The sequence below is a fragment of the Hirundo rustica genome, chromosome 26, assembly GCF_015227805.2.
Source record: "Hirundo rustica isolate bHirRus1 chromosome 26, bHirRus1.pri.v3, whole genome shotgun sequence".
In the NCBI taxonomy this organism is placed as follows: Eukaryota; Metazoa; Chordata; class Aves; order Passeriformes; family Hirundinidae; genus Hirundo; species Hirundo rustica.
The window spans coordinates 3,909,980-3,925,898 of record NC_053475.1 but is presented as its reverse complement, the minus strand read 5'-3'; the positions used below and the strand labels follow the sequence as shown (position 1 = coordinate 3,925,898).

Here is a 15,919-nt window from a genome sequence, read left to right as displayed (position 1 = left end):
GTTTCTCCACACTGAGAGACACGTAGTGATCTGTCCTTAGGGTGCTTCAGCTCTGCAGCCCCAGGCAGAGACAAATGTCCACCCATGTAGGAGGTGTCCAAAATCAGGTGATCTGTTTCAAGATGAAATAGAAAAAAACAGTTGGCATAAGGTGTTTGTGGGGAGCCAGAAGGGGAATGACGTGGGCAGGAGTTGTGGCTGAGCCAGGGCTGTGCGTTTGGATCCTGCTTCTCCTTGTCCCTGCTGGCCTTGGCATCCTGGGCAGTGCAGGGACGTGGTGCCAGTCCTGGTCTGGCAGTGCTGCCAGCCAGTTCTGCACTGGACCAGCGGGACTGGGGAGCTGGGCTGGGGTGGGCTGGCTGCTCCAGCCCCCTGGCACAGAGGAGCAGGTTTATGTTGTGCAGATGCTGGGTCCTGTTACCTTCTTATGTTCTTCTTGTGTCCAGGAGCTTCACCCTGAGCTGGTGAGGGCCCATCCCTTCCCCCTCCAGCTGTGGTCCAGCACCAGCCCAGCTCCTCCTGGGGCTTCCCAGCACCATCCCAGGGCAGTGCCCACTGCCTGCAGCTCCCTGAGCTCCCCCTGCCCACCTGCTGCCCACAGCCAGCCCCACTCCATGCCAGGGTGGGACACTGCCCTCTGAAACACGAGGCAGCAGGACTCTGGTGGCAGCGGGTGACCGGAGTGTGGCTGGTGGCTCGTGTGCCCTGGCACTGGGCATGGCCGAGCTGCAGCCCTGCCAGCTCCCTGCCAGCTCCCTGCCAGCTCCCTGCACCCCAGGAGAGGGATCAGCACACTCACAGAGAGGGTTTGTTGGAGCAGGCTCCCCTTAGCAGCTACTCAGGGGTGCTTGGGCTGAGGTAGGGGGAGAGGAGCAGAACCCAGACATTAAGCAGAAAGGTCAAAACTGAGCCCAGAGCACCTGCAGGTCCTTCCCTGGTGCAGGGCTGCCTCAGGGCCAGGAATTGCCCTTAGTCCTGGCACGCTCCCTCAGGGCCCCTTCCTGAGCCTGGCTCAAGGCTGCTGCTCCTGCCAGGCTGTGCCTTGGAGCTGCCCAGGGCAGCCTCTGCCTAGAGCAGGGTGCAGGGAAGGATGGAGGACCTGGCAGCAGCTGCTGCTTCTGTTCTTCCAGCAGTAAACTTCTGCAAATGTCCTTTTTGCAGCTTCTCCATGCCCACCCCTCTCTCCCAGCCTGCAGCATGCATTGCTGCTGGCAGCTTGGAGCCACAGCAGCTGTTTTCCTTCAAAATTAAAAGCTGGAAATCAATTATATTTCAAAGTAAATTCAGGATTTTGGAGGGAAGAACACGGGGGTGAGTCTGTGTGCAGTGTGTGAGCCAGGAGCAGGTCACTGCTGCATCTGGGCCAGGACCATGTCCCACAGGAGGGGTCACATGCAGGTGCTGGGGACATTCCCAGGCTCTCTTGAGCTGTGGCTCTTAGGCCTGTCCTGCAGCCTCCCAGGAACTCACAGGGAGTTACTTGGGGCCACCAAAGGTGCCTTTTGAAAATGTGTCTGGGCTCAGTGCACTGCTCGTGACACCCTTCTCATGTTGGGCTCTGCAGAGACCCTGTGAGCACCTGCAGTGTGGCCAAGGGCTCGGCCACCTCCCAGAGGTCAGAGCCACAGACGCACCCCGTGCTGGAGGTGGCACACAGGTGTCTTTGGAGGCTTTGGGAGAGGGGAACTCACACAATTCCTGCTGCTCCTGCCTCCCTTGCTGAAGGCTCCGACTTGCTTTTTCTCCTGATTGTTCAGACCCTCCTCTAGAGAAGGTCAAGCTCTAAAATAACATTTTTCTTCTGATGGCGTTAAACCCCAGCGCGCCACAGAGCCGTCGTTGCTTGGCCTGGTGCAGCCACTGTCGCTGGAGCTGCAGTGTCGCTGGAGCTGCAGTGCCGCTGTCGCTGGAGCTGCAGTGCCGCTGTCGCTGGAGCTGCAGTGCCGCTGTCGCTGGAGCTGCAGTGCCGCTGTCACTGGAGCTGCAGTGCCGCTGTCGCTGGAGCTGCAGTGCCACTGTCGCTGGAGCTGCAGTGCCACTGTCGCTGGAGCTGCAGTGCCACTGCCGCTGGAGCTGCAGTGCCGCTGTCACTGGAGCTGCAGTGCCGCTGTCGCTGGAGCTGCATTGCCACTGTCGCTGGAGCTGCAGTGCCACTGTCACTGGGGCTGCAGTGCCGCTGTCACTGGAGTGCTGGCTGCAGTGCTGGCAGGGCTGGGCCAGGCTGCCTTTGCATGGAGCTGCCTCATCCCCTGTTCCTGCGCTGCATTCCCAGCTCTGGGAAGACAAGTTCCCATCCCGGTGCCCAGGCACAGCTCTGTGCTGCTGCTGCACAAAGGTTCCCAGCGTGGGCACAGCGCTGTGCCATGGGCAAGGGGCAACCTCAGTGCTCGCTTTCCCCTCACAGAGAGGGGCTGGAGTGGGTCCAGAGACAGGAACAGAGCTGGGAAGGGCCTGGAGCCCCAGCAGGGGCTGAGGGAGCTGGGAAGGGGCTCAGCCTGGAGAGAAGGAGGCTCAGGGGGCCCTTGTGGCTCTGCACAACTCCTGACAGGAGGGGACAGCCGGGGGGGTCGGGCTCTGCTCCCAGGGAACAGGGACAGGAGGAGAGGGAACGGCCTCAGCCTGGGCCAGGGGAGGTTTAGGTTGGATATTGGGAAAAAAATTCTTCACTGAAAGGGTTGTGAAGCATTGGAACAGGGTAGGAGTGGAGTCACCACTCCTGGAAGCTTTCAAAAACGTGTGAATGTGGCACTTGAGGACATGGGCTAGTGTGAACATGGTGGTGCTGCTGGTTGATGGTTGGAGCGGAGATCTGAAAGGCCTTTTTCCACCTTAATGATTCTGTGATTCCGTGATTCCAAGCTGCTTGGCTGCGGATCCAGCTGGGAGCCGGGCTCCTCCTGGGCTGCCGTGACGTGCAGGAGCTGGGCGCTGCTGCCAAGTCCCTGGGGAGGGGACAGCAGAGGAAGCCACGTCTGGCTTTAACACACCCCAGCCCCAGGCCTGGCTGCCTGCTCCTGCCTTTGGCCGGCTCTGATCCCACATACTGCCTCCTGCATGCTGCCTCCTGCATGCTGCATGCTGCACAATGCATCCTCACACTGCATCCCACAGACTGCCTCCTGCACGCTGCATCCTGCACACTGCATCCTCACACTGCCTCCTGCACGCTGCATCCTCACACTGCCTCCTGCATGCTGCATCCCGCATGCTGCCTCCTGCATGCTGCATCCCGCATGCTGCCTCCTGCATGCTGCATCCCGCACGCTGCATCCTGCATGCTGCATCCCGCATGCTGCCTCCTGCATGCTGCATCCTCACACTGCCTCCTGCATGCTGCATCCCGCACGCTGCATCCTGCATGCTGCATGCTGCACACTGCATCCTCACACTGCCTCCTGCATGCTGCATCCCGCATGCTGCCTCCTGCATGCTGCATCCTCACACTGCCTCCTGCATGCTGCATCCCGCACGCTGCATCCTGCATGCTGCACACTGCATCCTCACACTGCCTCCTGCATGCTGCATCCCGCACGCTGCATCCTGCATGCTGCATCCTGCACGCTGCATCCCGCATGCTGCCTCCTGCATGCTGCACACTGCATCCTCACACTGCATCCCACAGACTGCCTCCTGCGCGCTGCCTCCTGCATGCTGCCTCCTGCATGCTGCGTGCTGCACGCTGCATCCTCACACTGCATCCCACAGACTGCCTCCTGCACATGCCTCCTGCACACTGCCTCCTGCACGCTGCCTCTTGCACACTGCACACTGCATCCTCACACTGCCTCCTGCACGCTGCATCTTCACACTGCCTCCTGCACACTGCATTCCTGCATGCTGCCTCCTGCACGCTGCGTCCTGCACACTGCATCCTCACACTGCCTCCTGCACACTGCATCCTCACACTGCCTCCTGCACACTGCATCCTCACACTGCCTCCTGCACACTGCACACTGCATCCTCACACTGCCTCCTGCACGTGCTGGCAGCTGCATTTGGAGGCACCTCCGGCACTGGGCTGGGCAAAGGCCCCTGCAGTGCAAATATTTGCTTTCTCGCCACCATCTTCTTTTACTTCCTTTGAAAAGCACCTTTTGTGCTGCAAGTCCTGCCTGCTCTATTCCTCCCAGGCACTTCCTGGGCTCTGGCACATTTTGGGTGTCAGAGTTGCCCCCTTGTGAGCCCTGGAGCAGAGCAGGTGGCTCCAGGAGCTGGAGTGGGGAGTTCCCTGGCATGGAAGGAATCCTCCTTCCTTGCTCTTTTGCTTTTTCTTTTCTGTTGGTTTATTAATCTCATGACAGGCCAGTTCTGCTATTTGCACCTTTTGTAATTCGGAAAGGGGAAGCAGAGGGTGGTGATTTGACCAGGCCATACTCTCTCTGCTCCCCATCTTGTCCATCAGCTGTGTCCAAGCCCCCCAAGGAAGGGCTGAAGCAGTGGAGTACCAAATGATTTGGACTAATTTTTGGGTTGGGAGAATGCTGACAGCTCCAGAGCCTTGTTGCTGGTAGTTTCTGTGCCAGCGATCCACAGGGGTCCTGTGTGGTGGGGACAGGACAGATGCCGCTGCTGGGGGTGCTCCTGCCTCCATCCCTGCTCCCTCCCTGCTGGGCTGAGTCCCTTTTGCAGTGTCCCTCCGGCAGTTTTCCTGCCCTGTTATATTTTTCTCCTTTCAGATCCTGCCTGGCCTCAGGGAAAATCCAGCTGTGAGTTTTCTGATTGCATTTTGCTGCCCTGAAGGCAACAGTAATTGTTTTGGACTGAACTGTAGGGCCCTGTGGAGCCATGCTCAGGTGTGGGGATGTCCCACCTGCTCCCCAGGAAATGTCAGTGCGTGATGGGACAAACCCCCTGGATCTGGCACACGCTATGTTCACCAGACTTTCCTCCCTCCCTCCCAAATCCCCTCCTCTCTAATCGCTGTGAAGGGATTTGCTGTATGCAGAGGCAGCAGACAAAGTGGCTTGGCAGAGGTCCCTTGGGATGGGAGAGGGTCAGGAAGGCAGCAGGATTGAGCCCCTCCTCGGCTGCAGAGCCCATCCCTGGGAGGAGCCGCTCCATTAATATCTCCCATTCATCCCTCTTCCCGTAATCCTGCCCCCGACCGTGGCGCTCAGCAGCTGGCTCTGATGTCACCCGGCCAGGATTTATTGCTGCTTCAGGTGGAGAGCAGCAGTCTGAGCAGATGAAATCTTAGGCCGGGAGGAGCTTGTTCCCTAAGCAAATTGCTTGGAGAAAATCCGAGGAGACAGATGCAGCTCCATCGGATGCCCACGTGCCGGGCAGTGGGATCGCTGGGATCTGGAGTCTGCTGGCTCTGGAGGGAACCTGCTGCCCTTAACCCCCACCTGCCCGGGTTCCTGCGGGCTCTGGCACAGGGAACGCTCAGAGCTGTTCCTGCAAACCTTTCATCTTTGCCTCTGTGGGCCTGGGCAGAGGTTGTGCTGATGCTTCCCAGGTGTGTCCCCTTTTTCTCTGCCCCCTGGTTTTGGGGGGATGTGGAGGCACCCTGAGCTCAACCTTCCTGTGGTTAGGGTGTGGAAAGTCCCGTGCAGGTGTGGAGCCCTCCAGGGGTTCCTGTACAGGGTGCTGGGTGCCACGGCTGCTCCTTCACTCCCCTGGGCACTCGCTGCAGCCTTCAGCTCCTCTAGGGTCTGGGCCATGCCATGGATCTGCTCCTAGCTTCCCCTGTGCCCTAGGGTGGGCAGGAAGTGAGGGATGAGGTTCATTCACGTGCAGGTATGCACAGGTCATTCCCAGGAGTGACCCCGGCCGTGGGGGAGAGATTTCCAGCTGCCTGTGGTGCCCTCCGACCGCTGCTGGCTGCCCCAGTGCTCCCGGGTGTCCTTTGCGGGGTCCCACTGGCCGTAACTCAGTGTCCCCCTTCTCTGGGCGTCCCTTCTAGCCCCCTCTCCCTGCGGGGCTGGGAGAAGCACCAGGTCTCAGCCTTGTCCCTGCCTTGCCCAGGCCTTCCCTGCTGCTGCCCCCTCCCATCAGCCTTGGCTCCAGCCCCCAGGAGCCTCCCCATCCCAGAGGAATCCGCATTCCCCACCTGGGGATAATTAGCAGGCATGTTGCAACTCCCCACAGTGGTTTCTGCTCCCGCTCGTGCCTTGAGGCCCCTCCAGGTGTTGTGGGAGCGGCAGAACCTGTTCAAGATGTTTCTGAGCCCAGGAGCCCTCGGGGACAGCAGCGGTGTGTGCGGTGGGGGTGATGCAGGGACTGATTTTCATCACCGTTTTTTGTCTCTCCCTGCAGGGAAGAATCTCTACACAAACGAATACGTAGCTATCAAATTGGTGAGTAGCTGTCAAGCCGGGGAGTCCCTCCGTGGTCGGGGATGTTCCAGCCATTGGGAAGGAGTTTCTCCCCTCCCCGGTGCTGGAGCGGGTTGGGATGTGCTGGATGTGCTGGCTGGGTGGCTGCGGGGGAGCTCCGTTCCCGATCGGAATTGAGGGCAGTCTGGGAACACACGTCACTGCAGGTGGGGTGATCAGGGTCTGGGCAGGGAAGAGCTGAGGCTTGCATCTCCCAGTCCTCACCGTGGCCTGTGCTGTGCTCAGCCAGTGCCAGCAGCAGAGAGGTGGCCCCACTGGATGAGAGGGGCTCCCATATGGGCTGATGTTCTCTCATCATCCCCTGAGGCTTCATCTCTATTTTATACTAATTGCTCCCAATCCCAAATGCACTCAGTCCAGCTGCTGCCAGCATGTGAAGGAGGTGTCTGACACCCAGACCCCCTGAACATCCTGCTTCCTACTTAACTGTTCTCCTTTCTCTCCTCCAAGGAACCCATAAAATCCCGGGCCCCCCAGCTGCACCTGGAGTATCGGTTCTACAAACAGCTGGGCAATGCAGGTACGGGGCTGGGCTGGGCTGAGCTGCCCTGGGGAGCTGCCTGCCAGGGGCACTGCTGGGAGAGAGGCTTTCCCTAAATGTGACTCTGCAACTTCACTCCCATCTGCCCCACAGGGAGAGGCTGGTTTTCCACACACGCCTCGTCTCATCTTTGATCTCTTTTGATTTAGTTCTTTCCCCCCACCGCCCCCGCAGCGGAGTCAGGGATGCAGATGGAGCTTCCTCCTTCCCCCTGCTGCCAGGAGCAGAGCCAGGCTGGCTGTGCAGGGAGGGCAGTGCAGGAGCATCCCCCTCTGCCAGGCTGGCTGTGCAGGGAGGGCAGTGCAGGAGCATCCCCCTCTGCCAGGCTGGCTGTGCAGGGAGGGCAGTGCAGGAGCATCCCCCTCTGCCAGGCTGGCTGTGCAGGGAGGGCAGTGCAGGAGCATCCCCCTCTGCCAGGCTGGCTGTGCAGGGAGGGCAGTGCAGGAGCGTCCCCCTCTGCAGCCCCTGTCCCTGTCGGGCAGCGGCGTGGCTGTGACAGCATGGCCCTGCTGCAGCCCTGCACAGCTCTTGCTCTTTCTCTTGCAGAAGGAATTCCTCAGGTTTACTACTTTGGCCCCTGTGGGAAGTACAACGCCATGGTGTTGGAGCTGCTGGGACCCAGCCTGGAAGATCTCTTCGATCTGTGTGATCGGACCTTCACGCTCAAGACCGTCCTGATGATCGCGATCCAGCTGGTGTGTGCAGCGCCTCCAGCTCCCCTGCAGCCCTGCACAGCTCCCCTGGTCCCCCTGGCTGCCCCGGGGAGCAGGGGATGTGTGGGCACTGTGGGCATCCCACGGGGAATGGGGGGACGCTGCTGGCACATCCCAGCCTGGCTCACCCACACCTCACCCCCTCCCTGCTGAGGGAGGGCTCTGCACCCCTTGCCATCCCCTCTCTGAGCCTAGACAAGCACCTCAGGGTGTGCCCAGAGCATCTCAATGTGTGCCCAGAGCATCTCAGGGTGTGCCCGAGGTGCAGCTGGCCTGGGGCCGTCTCCCATGGTGGGAAGGAGGCGATGTGCCCGTGCTGGGACCGGGCTGAGGGGAGCAGGGCCCGGGGCAGGAGCCTGCAGGACACAGGGTGGGTCTCTGCCCTGGCACTGACATCTCCTTGTGCCCCAGATCACACGGATGGAGTATGTCCACACCAAAAGCCTGATCTACAGAGACGTCAAGCCCGAGAACTTCCTGGTGGGGCGGCCGGGCAGCAAGCGGCAGCACACCATCCACATCATCGATTTCGGCCTGGCCAAAGAGTATATTGACCCCGAGACCAAAAAACACATCCCCTACCGAGAGCACAAGAGCCTGACAGGGACAGCGCGTTACATGAGCATCAACACCCACCTGGGGAAAGGTGCGTGGGCACAGGCAGCCAGCCCTGCCTCCTGGCTGAAGGGAGGGACTGCAGGGACGTGGGGCTGGGGACAGGCTGCTTCTCCTGCTCCTCAGGGTGCTGGCAGGACACATGGGGTGCTGCAGGATCTGGGGGGGATAGGGACAATGGCTTTAGTGGGAATTGACCCGTGTCTCTTTTCTCCATGCAGAACAAAGCCGCAGGGACGACCTGGAAGCATTAGGGCACATGTTTATGTACTTCCTCCGTGGAAGCCTTCCTTGGCAAGGCCTCAAGGTAACTGCCAGCTCCTGCTGCCCCGGGCATGGCTTCCTGTGGGTCTGGCTCTGCCCTGGCATAGGGAAGGGGAACGTTTGGCCTCTGGGGTGTAGGAGGCTCTGAGCTCCATGCCAGGCCCTTGCGGCTGCAGGTCTCCCTGTGTCCCCCCAGCTGCTCTCAGTGGCTGTCCTGGAAACCCTGGGGTTTGTCCTCCAGACCTGCCTGGGGAGGGAGTTTCCTGGGAAGGAGTTACCTGGGAAAGAGGGTCAAAGAAATCCATGGTGTGACAGCACCCAGTGCCTTCCCTGCCCAGGGCGGTGCCTGGGCCCTGTGCTGACCCCCCCTTGTCCCCACCAGGCCGACACACTGAAGGAGAGGTACCAGAAGATTGGTGACACCAAAAGAGCCACCCCGGTGGAGGTGCTCTGTGAGAACTTCCCAGGTGAGAGCACTGCCCAGCCCAGCCCATCCCCGAGCCCCCCGTCCCTGTCCGCTGAGCCCCCGTGTCCCCGCAGAGGAGATGGCCACGTACCTGCGCTACGTGCGGCGGCTGGATTTCTTCGAGAAGCCCGACTACGACTACCTGAGGAAGCTCTTCACAGACTTGTTCGAGAGGAACGGTTACGTGTTCGACTACGAATACGACTGGGCAGGGAAACCCCTGGTGAGTGCAGAGGCCGAGGCACCCCAGGGAGCAGGGGCAGCAGCCAGGGAGGAGAGGATGAGGCTCTCAGCCATCCCTGCCGCACGCTGTGCCCAGGGCAGCAGCTCCAGCCCCCTCACCAGTCACTAGCTCCAGGGCTGTGACACGGGAATTTGAGCCTCCTGGAGCCAGGGGGAGCCCAGCAGCCAAGCTGGCACCTCACTTTGTGCCATGGGTGTGTTCCTTGGACTCGCTGCAGCCAGATACCAAACATGGCACTGCTGGGGCGGGGGTAGGGGCAGTGGTCAGGCCCCGGTTCTGGGGGCTTTTGTGTGTTTGGCCGGAGGCTGGATCCGGCTGCGAGGAGTTGGGAGGGCTCTGTGCTGCACTGACATTGTCCTTTGTGTCCCCAGCCCACCCCCATTGGCACGATGCACAGCGAGGTGCAGGTGCAGCCCCCGAACAGAGACAAAGCACAGCCACACACCAAACACCAGGTGAGCAGCGGCACGGCCCGGCCGGGGCATGGGGCCGTGGGCGTGGGCAGCTTGGGCTGCAGCTCCAGGGACGTGGAGCCCAGCAGGGATGGTGACAGGGACTGGAGAATCGTTTCTGTGGGAAGAGTTCCCTCCCACAGCTCCGGGTCTGTGGCTCGCCGGGGGCCCATGGCAGTGTCCCTGTGGCCTGGCAGAAGAGGGAGGAGGCACTGTGGGGGCTGTAGCACGACTGGGGAGTGCCAGGCCTGGACATGAGCTGGTGAGGGCAGGGTCCAGCCTGGGGTGCGGGAGAGGGCTTGGGGCAGGGAGCCGCCTCTGCTGAGGGTGACTCGCTGCTCTGCTCGTGATGCCCTCCATCGATGGGACGGTGACACCGACAGGGGAGGGCAGGACTGGTGGGGCAGCTTGGCAGCGTTTTGCCCCATGCTGGGGCTGCCTTTGTTTTGGGAGCAGGCAGAGCACAGGGAGCCCAGCCTGGGGCAGGGATCGGGCAGAGCTGTGTGGGAAGGGGGCCAGGCTGCTCAGAACTGCTCCAGTGCTGTGGCCTGGCCTGCCCTGGTGCAGGACACGTGTCTCTGGCCCTGCTGCCACCAAGAACAAATCTCATGTGTTTCTCACGTATAAACCCTCGTCCTCCCAAACCTCCCTGGGGACAGAGCACCTGCATAGGGGCTGGGGCTGGGGATGCAGCTCCTGTCCTCCCCAGGCTGCTCCTGCCCAGCACAGGGAGCCTGGCACAGCCCTGGCTCTCACTGGCAGCGCTTCTTTAGGGAGAGGGAAACATCTTCGGATTACCTCTGGCTCATTTCTGGGAACTCACTCCCAGTTAAGATCTGTTCTCTGCCCCCAGCACCAGGGAAAGGCCACGTTGGACATCCCTTCTCCAGAGCAGGGGGAAAAGCAAAGCGCGGAGCTCCGGGAGCACGGGAGCAGTGTCCAGCCTGGGGACACAGAGTGTCCCCGCAGCTGTGGGGCCGTGCAGTGCTCACCAGGGGAGGGTCTGGCTGTGGGGCAGCCGAGCCCTGGAGGAGCAGCCCAGCTGGTGCCACACTGCCCGCGCCAAGCGCTGCGTCGTCCTGGGGATACGGCGTCACCGGGGCCTGGCTGCAGCTCCGGCTCTGCTGCCCCAGCCCGCTCCCAAACACGGCCACCAGCCCTGCTGGAGCTGGCCCTGCTCCATGGGGTGGCCGTGGGGGTGTGTGTGGGTGGCAGGGGGACACAGACCCCCGTTGTCACCGCAGGGACCGCTCTGGTGCTGCACGGGTGCCCTCCGCAATCACCAACTCGAGCTGCTCCGGTCATGTTTTTGCTTTTGCATGTCTTATTTTCTGGACTCCCTTTTTGCCACTTTTCCCGCCCCTGCCCTCCACTTCTCCCTTCTCTTCCCCATTCTCCCTCTTTTCTTTTGTTTCTTTTCATTCTGTTCCTCCTGCCTGTCGCGAGCAGCCGCCCGAGGGGACGGAGTTGTGGGATCCTCAGGCCGGTGGGCAGCCTGCCGAGGAGCCTTTGGGAGCTCACCTGGCAGCCGGCAGGCTCGGGGGGTCCGTCCAGGTACATGAAACCACGCGCCTGGGGCAGGGGCGGGCGCGGGAGGGAGCGGAGCCACCCTGGGCCTCGTGGCTGCCCGCGGAGCCGGGATCAGCCCCGCTCCCCCGCCCCGGGGCCGCACGTCCAGGGTCCTGCCCCGGCTGCAGCACGTGCTGCCTGTCCCTGTGGTGCGATGGGACGCTCCCGGCTCGCAGACGAGGCTGCTGCTGCTTCCAGCAGCTGCTGGGCTCCCTTGGTGCTGCCAGGGGAAGTTAGAGGGTGGTTGGAGACGGATGGATGGATGGATGGATGGATGCCAAGCTGCAGCACGGCAGCTGGGTGGGCATCGCTCTGCCCCCAGTGCCGCTCGTCTGAGCAGGGACCGCCCTGCGCCTCCTTGACTGGAGCCCTGGCTCCAAGCCTTGCTTCTCCTCCCTTCCCGGGCACTCCTTGGCCGTGTCCCCGCCTCGGTCCTGCGCTGGTGCTGTCAGCGCCGCCTCCCGCCCGCCGCCGCTCAGCCCTGCCTTGGCCTGGGGGTCTGTCCCACGTGGATGGTGGGACATCCACGCCGGCCCCCCGGGCTGGGCCTGCGCTGCTTCTCTGTCTCCGCTTCCATCCCCGCCGCTCCTGCTCGTTCCTGCTGCTCCACGGTGACTCTGCTGGTGCTCGGCCCCAGGCTTGGGCACAGCTCCCGCTCTTGCCATCGCGGGGCCGGGCACTCCACGGTGCCAGGCAGGCCGTGGGGCACTCTGAGGGCCCAGCTCATGCTCTGCCTCCCTCCTCCTGTCGCTCATCCCCTTCCTCCTCCCCACTCCTGCTCTGCAAACCCTCCTGCCGTGCTCCGCCTGCGCCCGGCACTGCGGGGGTGATGCTCAGGGGTCTCTGTGCTGGCGTCAGGGGCTGGAGCCTGCCGTGGCCCTGCTGGCTGGGCACTGGCTGTCGGGGGGCAGCTCCTCCAAGGGGCTGGGAAAGGCCGAGGCTCCTCGCCGGGGCTGTGCATCCCCAGGGAGCTCCTGGCTTTGCCTGTGGGCAGCAGGCACAGGATGGCGATTCAGGCACCTCCCAGTTGCCTCGGTGGCTTGGATGTCCTCCTGGATGTCCTCCTCCTCCACTGTGGCTGACCCTGCTGCCCTGGCGAGCGGGCAGGGGCTCGGGGATACCTGAGCCTGCAGGGTGGGCACTGGGCTGAGTCTCGGTGCCGGGAAGCAGAAGTCGTGTGCAGATGCTCGGCTCTGGGAAGGGCTCCTTGCAGCTGTCGGCTTTCCCAGGCCCCGTCTCCGCCCACGCTGGAGCTGGCTGCCAGCACGCCCCTGTCCTGGAGCAGGGGCTCCCAGGAGCTGGGATCCTTCCAGGGGCGTTGGAAGGGGCTCAGACCTCTCTGTGCCATGGGGCTCTGAGGGAGAGCTCAGCACTGAGGCCGAACACCGCGGTGTGCACGAGGGCACCGTCCTGTCACCGAGGGCACCTCGGTGCTCCCGGGCAGAGCTGGGTGGTCTCCGGGGTGGCTCCTGTGCCCCACGGGGAGGGGAAGGGCTGCAGACCCCCGGGCTGCCCCCGCTGACGCTCGACTCTCCCCAGGTGATGAGCTCCACCAACGGAGAGCTGAACACAGACGACCCGACGGCAGGACATTCGAACGCCCCCATCACAGCCCCCACCGAGGTGGAGGTGACAGACGATACAAAGTAAGGCCCCAGCCCTGCTGCCCCGGTGCCGGGCTGGAGGAGGGGTTGGCAGCTGCCCTGGGATGTCTTGTCCAGGGCCCAGTGAGGGGTGTCCCTGCAGGGCCACCACCACCCCAGCCCTTCCCACCTCGCCCTGGCCAAGGTTTCTGCACAGAGGGGCATGGATGGATCTGGGACTCTGCCTGGAGTCCCTGCCTGGCCCTGCCTCTGCCCTTGCGTGCCGTGGTCAGTGGCACTCTCCTGGTCGGTGCCATTTGCTGTGGCAGGTGTCACTTTCGGTGGCCGTTGAGCTGCTCCCAGTCCAGCCGTGTACCCGGGGCACGTGGTGGAGCAGCTCTGCCCACGTGGGGCTCACCCGGGCACCAAGGGCTTTCTGTCCTCCCTGTCCCCGGGGCTGCTGCGCCCTCCGTGCCGCGGCCCCGGCGCTGACGGGTCCCCTCTGTCCCCAGGTGCTGCTGTTTCTTCAAGAGAAGGAAGAGGAAAACCACCAAGCGTCGCAAGTGAGCTGCCGGGGCCGGGCGGAGCGGCGAGCGCTGGCTCCTCTCCCTCTGGCCGTGGCTGGATCTTGACCCGCGGAGCCAACGGCCCCTCGGGCTGGACGGGGACGGGGGGGCCGGGCCGGACGGGCTCCCCCAGCGCCCCACGCGCAGATGGGGAGCGGGGCCTCCCCAAACTGCTTGTCCTTTCCTCCGCCACTCGTGGCCGTTTACTCGAACCAAGCCCGACTTCGCTGAAGTTCCTGCGTCCGTCAAACAGAAAAAAAAAGAAAGAGAAAAACCCACGGCGTCACTTGCGTTGAGTTTATAACCGGTCTGAAATGGGGATCAACTACAGACTCTGACCCGTCGCTGTCAGAAGAAGACGAAGACAATTTCGAGAGCAGTGGGCTAAGGAGGAATATTTTTTTTTTTTTTCTGTTGCTTCTTTGTCTCTTAAGTTAATTTAAAGTGAGTCTCGGTGCAGAGTGCTGAGTCGTCAGTCTTTGACCGTCATCTTCAGTGTTAGCGAAATTCTGCTCTTCCCTCCGGCCCCGTGCCGCGTCCCCGCTGGGTCCCCCTCGCTCAGGCCGTGGGTGACGAGCGCCGGGCCGGGCGCGGGGAGCCGGGGGCGCTCGGGGCGGGGAGAGGAAACGCGTTTACAGATCATTTACGATGCACTTTTGCGAGCAATACAGGCGCCGTCCGGTCCCGCCGAGAGCAGGTCCGAGACTCCCAGGGGCTGGGGGACACAGGGACAGGGACGGCCGAGACCAAAGGGACCCATGAATGGCGGTGGCAAAGCAGGGAGGGGAAGCGAAGCGGCCTCGTCTCTGGCGCTGCCACGTCTTGGGGCTGGATGTTTCCATAACAGCTGCAGGTGTGGGCAGGGCTCGATCGGCCTCTTGCTTTTACAGCCTGAGCCCCCCCAAGGCCCCGCGGCTGCTCCCGGGGGCTGGGGGCCCTGTGAAGGGCACCGGGGTGGAGCGGCTCTGCCAGCCTGGGATCCCCCACCATGGCATCACCCCGCTGCGGGAAATGGAGGGTTTGGAGCTGACACACAGACACCCCCCGCACCCCCGTGTTCCTCGCCACCCCCAGGGCACTGCAGCTCCCCACCTGACCGACCCCGCGCGCTGTCGTGTGTATTGATCGTGACACATTGGGGGGGGGGGACACACACTTCTTTACCAAAACCCTGTTGTTCTGCCCCAAAAGAAGGGGCTGAGGCTGTGCTGGGGGGGGCGGGGGAGGGATGGGACCATCTGTGGCTGCTTTGAAACATTTGTCTGAACTGACCATCCCGGGGGGGGCTGGAGACCCCGGCTTGTGGCGGGGCTGGGGGGACGCGGGGTCTGCCATGGGGCCGTGCCCTCCCCAGGACCCCTCTTCATCCTAAATTCGGGATTGCCCCCGGCTTTGGCTGGTCCGGGCTGCGGCAGCCAGGGCAGCCCCAGCTGCTGCTGCGTCCCTGGCCACGGCAGGAAGGGGACGTGCAACGTTTGACCTCGTGTCCCCAGCGAGGCGAACAAACGAATTTTAAAAATCGCCTTAAAATTTTCACTGGAAGCGGTCCCTTGTCAGCGCGTTGGCTCAGAGCAGCCCCGGCAGAGGCCAAAGAGGAGCCGCGGAGGGAAGGGAAAGCGGCCACGAGGGAGGGCCCGGCTCTGTCCCAACACCCTCGGCCGCCGGGGTCGTGGCCCGAGCCTGGGACTCTCTTGTCCTTCCAGCGAGGAGTTCAAATACTGCGATTGTATGTGAGAGCGTTTGTTCCATTGCGAGTTTAGTTACTGCTTTAAAAACCAAGTGTACAGAAATGGCATTTCAATTTCTCTGATGCTTCCTGGAAGCCATAGAATTTAGGGGCTTTTTTTTTTTTTAATAAAAACAAAAAAAAAAATTAAATAAAAATCTTTAAAACCCAGCACTTTCTTCTGTGCTTCATTGTGTGGGTCCCAAGGGTGAGGATGTTGCCCAAGCAGCCCCTTTTTTGTTGTAGGCTCCCTCAGTAGTGGGTGGGAGCAGCTCCAGCCCCTCAAACGGGCTCCTGCCCTGGAGCCTTTCCTGGAGCAGCAGGAGGAAAATCTTGGGGGGACAGCGCAGGGGAACAGCAGCAAAGCTGATGGCTCTGGGCAGCCCTCCCCAGGCTCCCGGCTGATGATCCTGTAAAGCCCCAGAGTGAGGAAGGTGATGGTGCAGGAGGGTAACTCCCAGCTGAGCCCAGTGCTCCGGCAAGGCCAGGGGTTGGAATGAGGGTCCAGCCTGGGACCACAGCCCAGAGCCGGGTACAGGAGCTGGGGGAGCCCTTGGCATGGTGGCTGAGGAAGAGGAGGAGGAGGAAGGCCAGGACTTTGTGCTGAGCCCAGCATGATCCAGCCGAGGCCCCAGGACTGTGCCGTGCTGATGAGCAGAGTGTGGGCAGGGTCAGAGCAGACAGCCGGGCTGGGCAGCCTCCACAGCCTCTCCCTGCTGGCACTCACAGCCCAGAGGATCTGCCTTTCCCCCCAGGCCTGGACTGGCCCCTGCAAAGGCTGAGGCAGCTTCTAGTGCATTTAATTGCCAAAACCCTCCAATTCAGGTTCAAGAAATTCAATT

General features: G+C 62.2%; 1 protein-coding gene across 2 annotated transcripts in view; it reads left to right on the top strand.

Annotated features, from left to right (window-relative positions):
• Positions 1-13,810, top strand: part of CSNK1G2 (casein kinase 1 gamma 2) — a 42,448-nt gene extending 28,638 nt beyond the window's left edge. Inside the window, exons 3-13 of one of the 2 annotated variants that reach the window (XM_040086931.1) lie at positions 6,259-6,299; positions 6,789-6,858; positions 7,426-7,574; positions 8,004-8,238; positions 8,429-8,514; positions 8,854-8,938; positions 9,012-9,160; positions 9,553-9,636; positions 11,083-11,187; positions 12,742-12,848; positions 13,298-13,810. In XM_040086931.1, coding sequence (XP_039942865.1) covers positions 6,259-6,299; positions 6,789-6,858; positions 7,426-7,574; positions 8,004-8,238; positions 8,429-8,514; positions 8,854-8,938; positions 9,012-9,160; positions 9,553-9,636; positions 11,083-11,187; positions 12,742-12,848; positions 13,298-13,352 — 1,166 coding nt within the window. In that variant the 3' untranslated portion in view covers positions 13,353-13,810. The remainder of the gene's footprint in view (positions 1-6,258; positions 6,300-6,788; positions 6,859-7,425; positions 7,575-8,003; positions 8,239-8,428; positions 8,515-8,853; positions 8,939-9,011; positions 9,161-9,552; positions 9,637-11,082; positions 11,188-12,741; positions 12,849-13,297) is intronic. The other variant, XM_040086932.1, reaches the window with a different exon arrangement.
• The last annotated feature ends 2,109 nt before the right edge of the window (positions 13,811-15,919 follow it).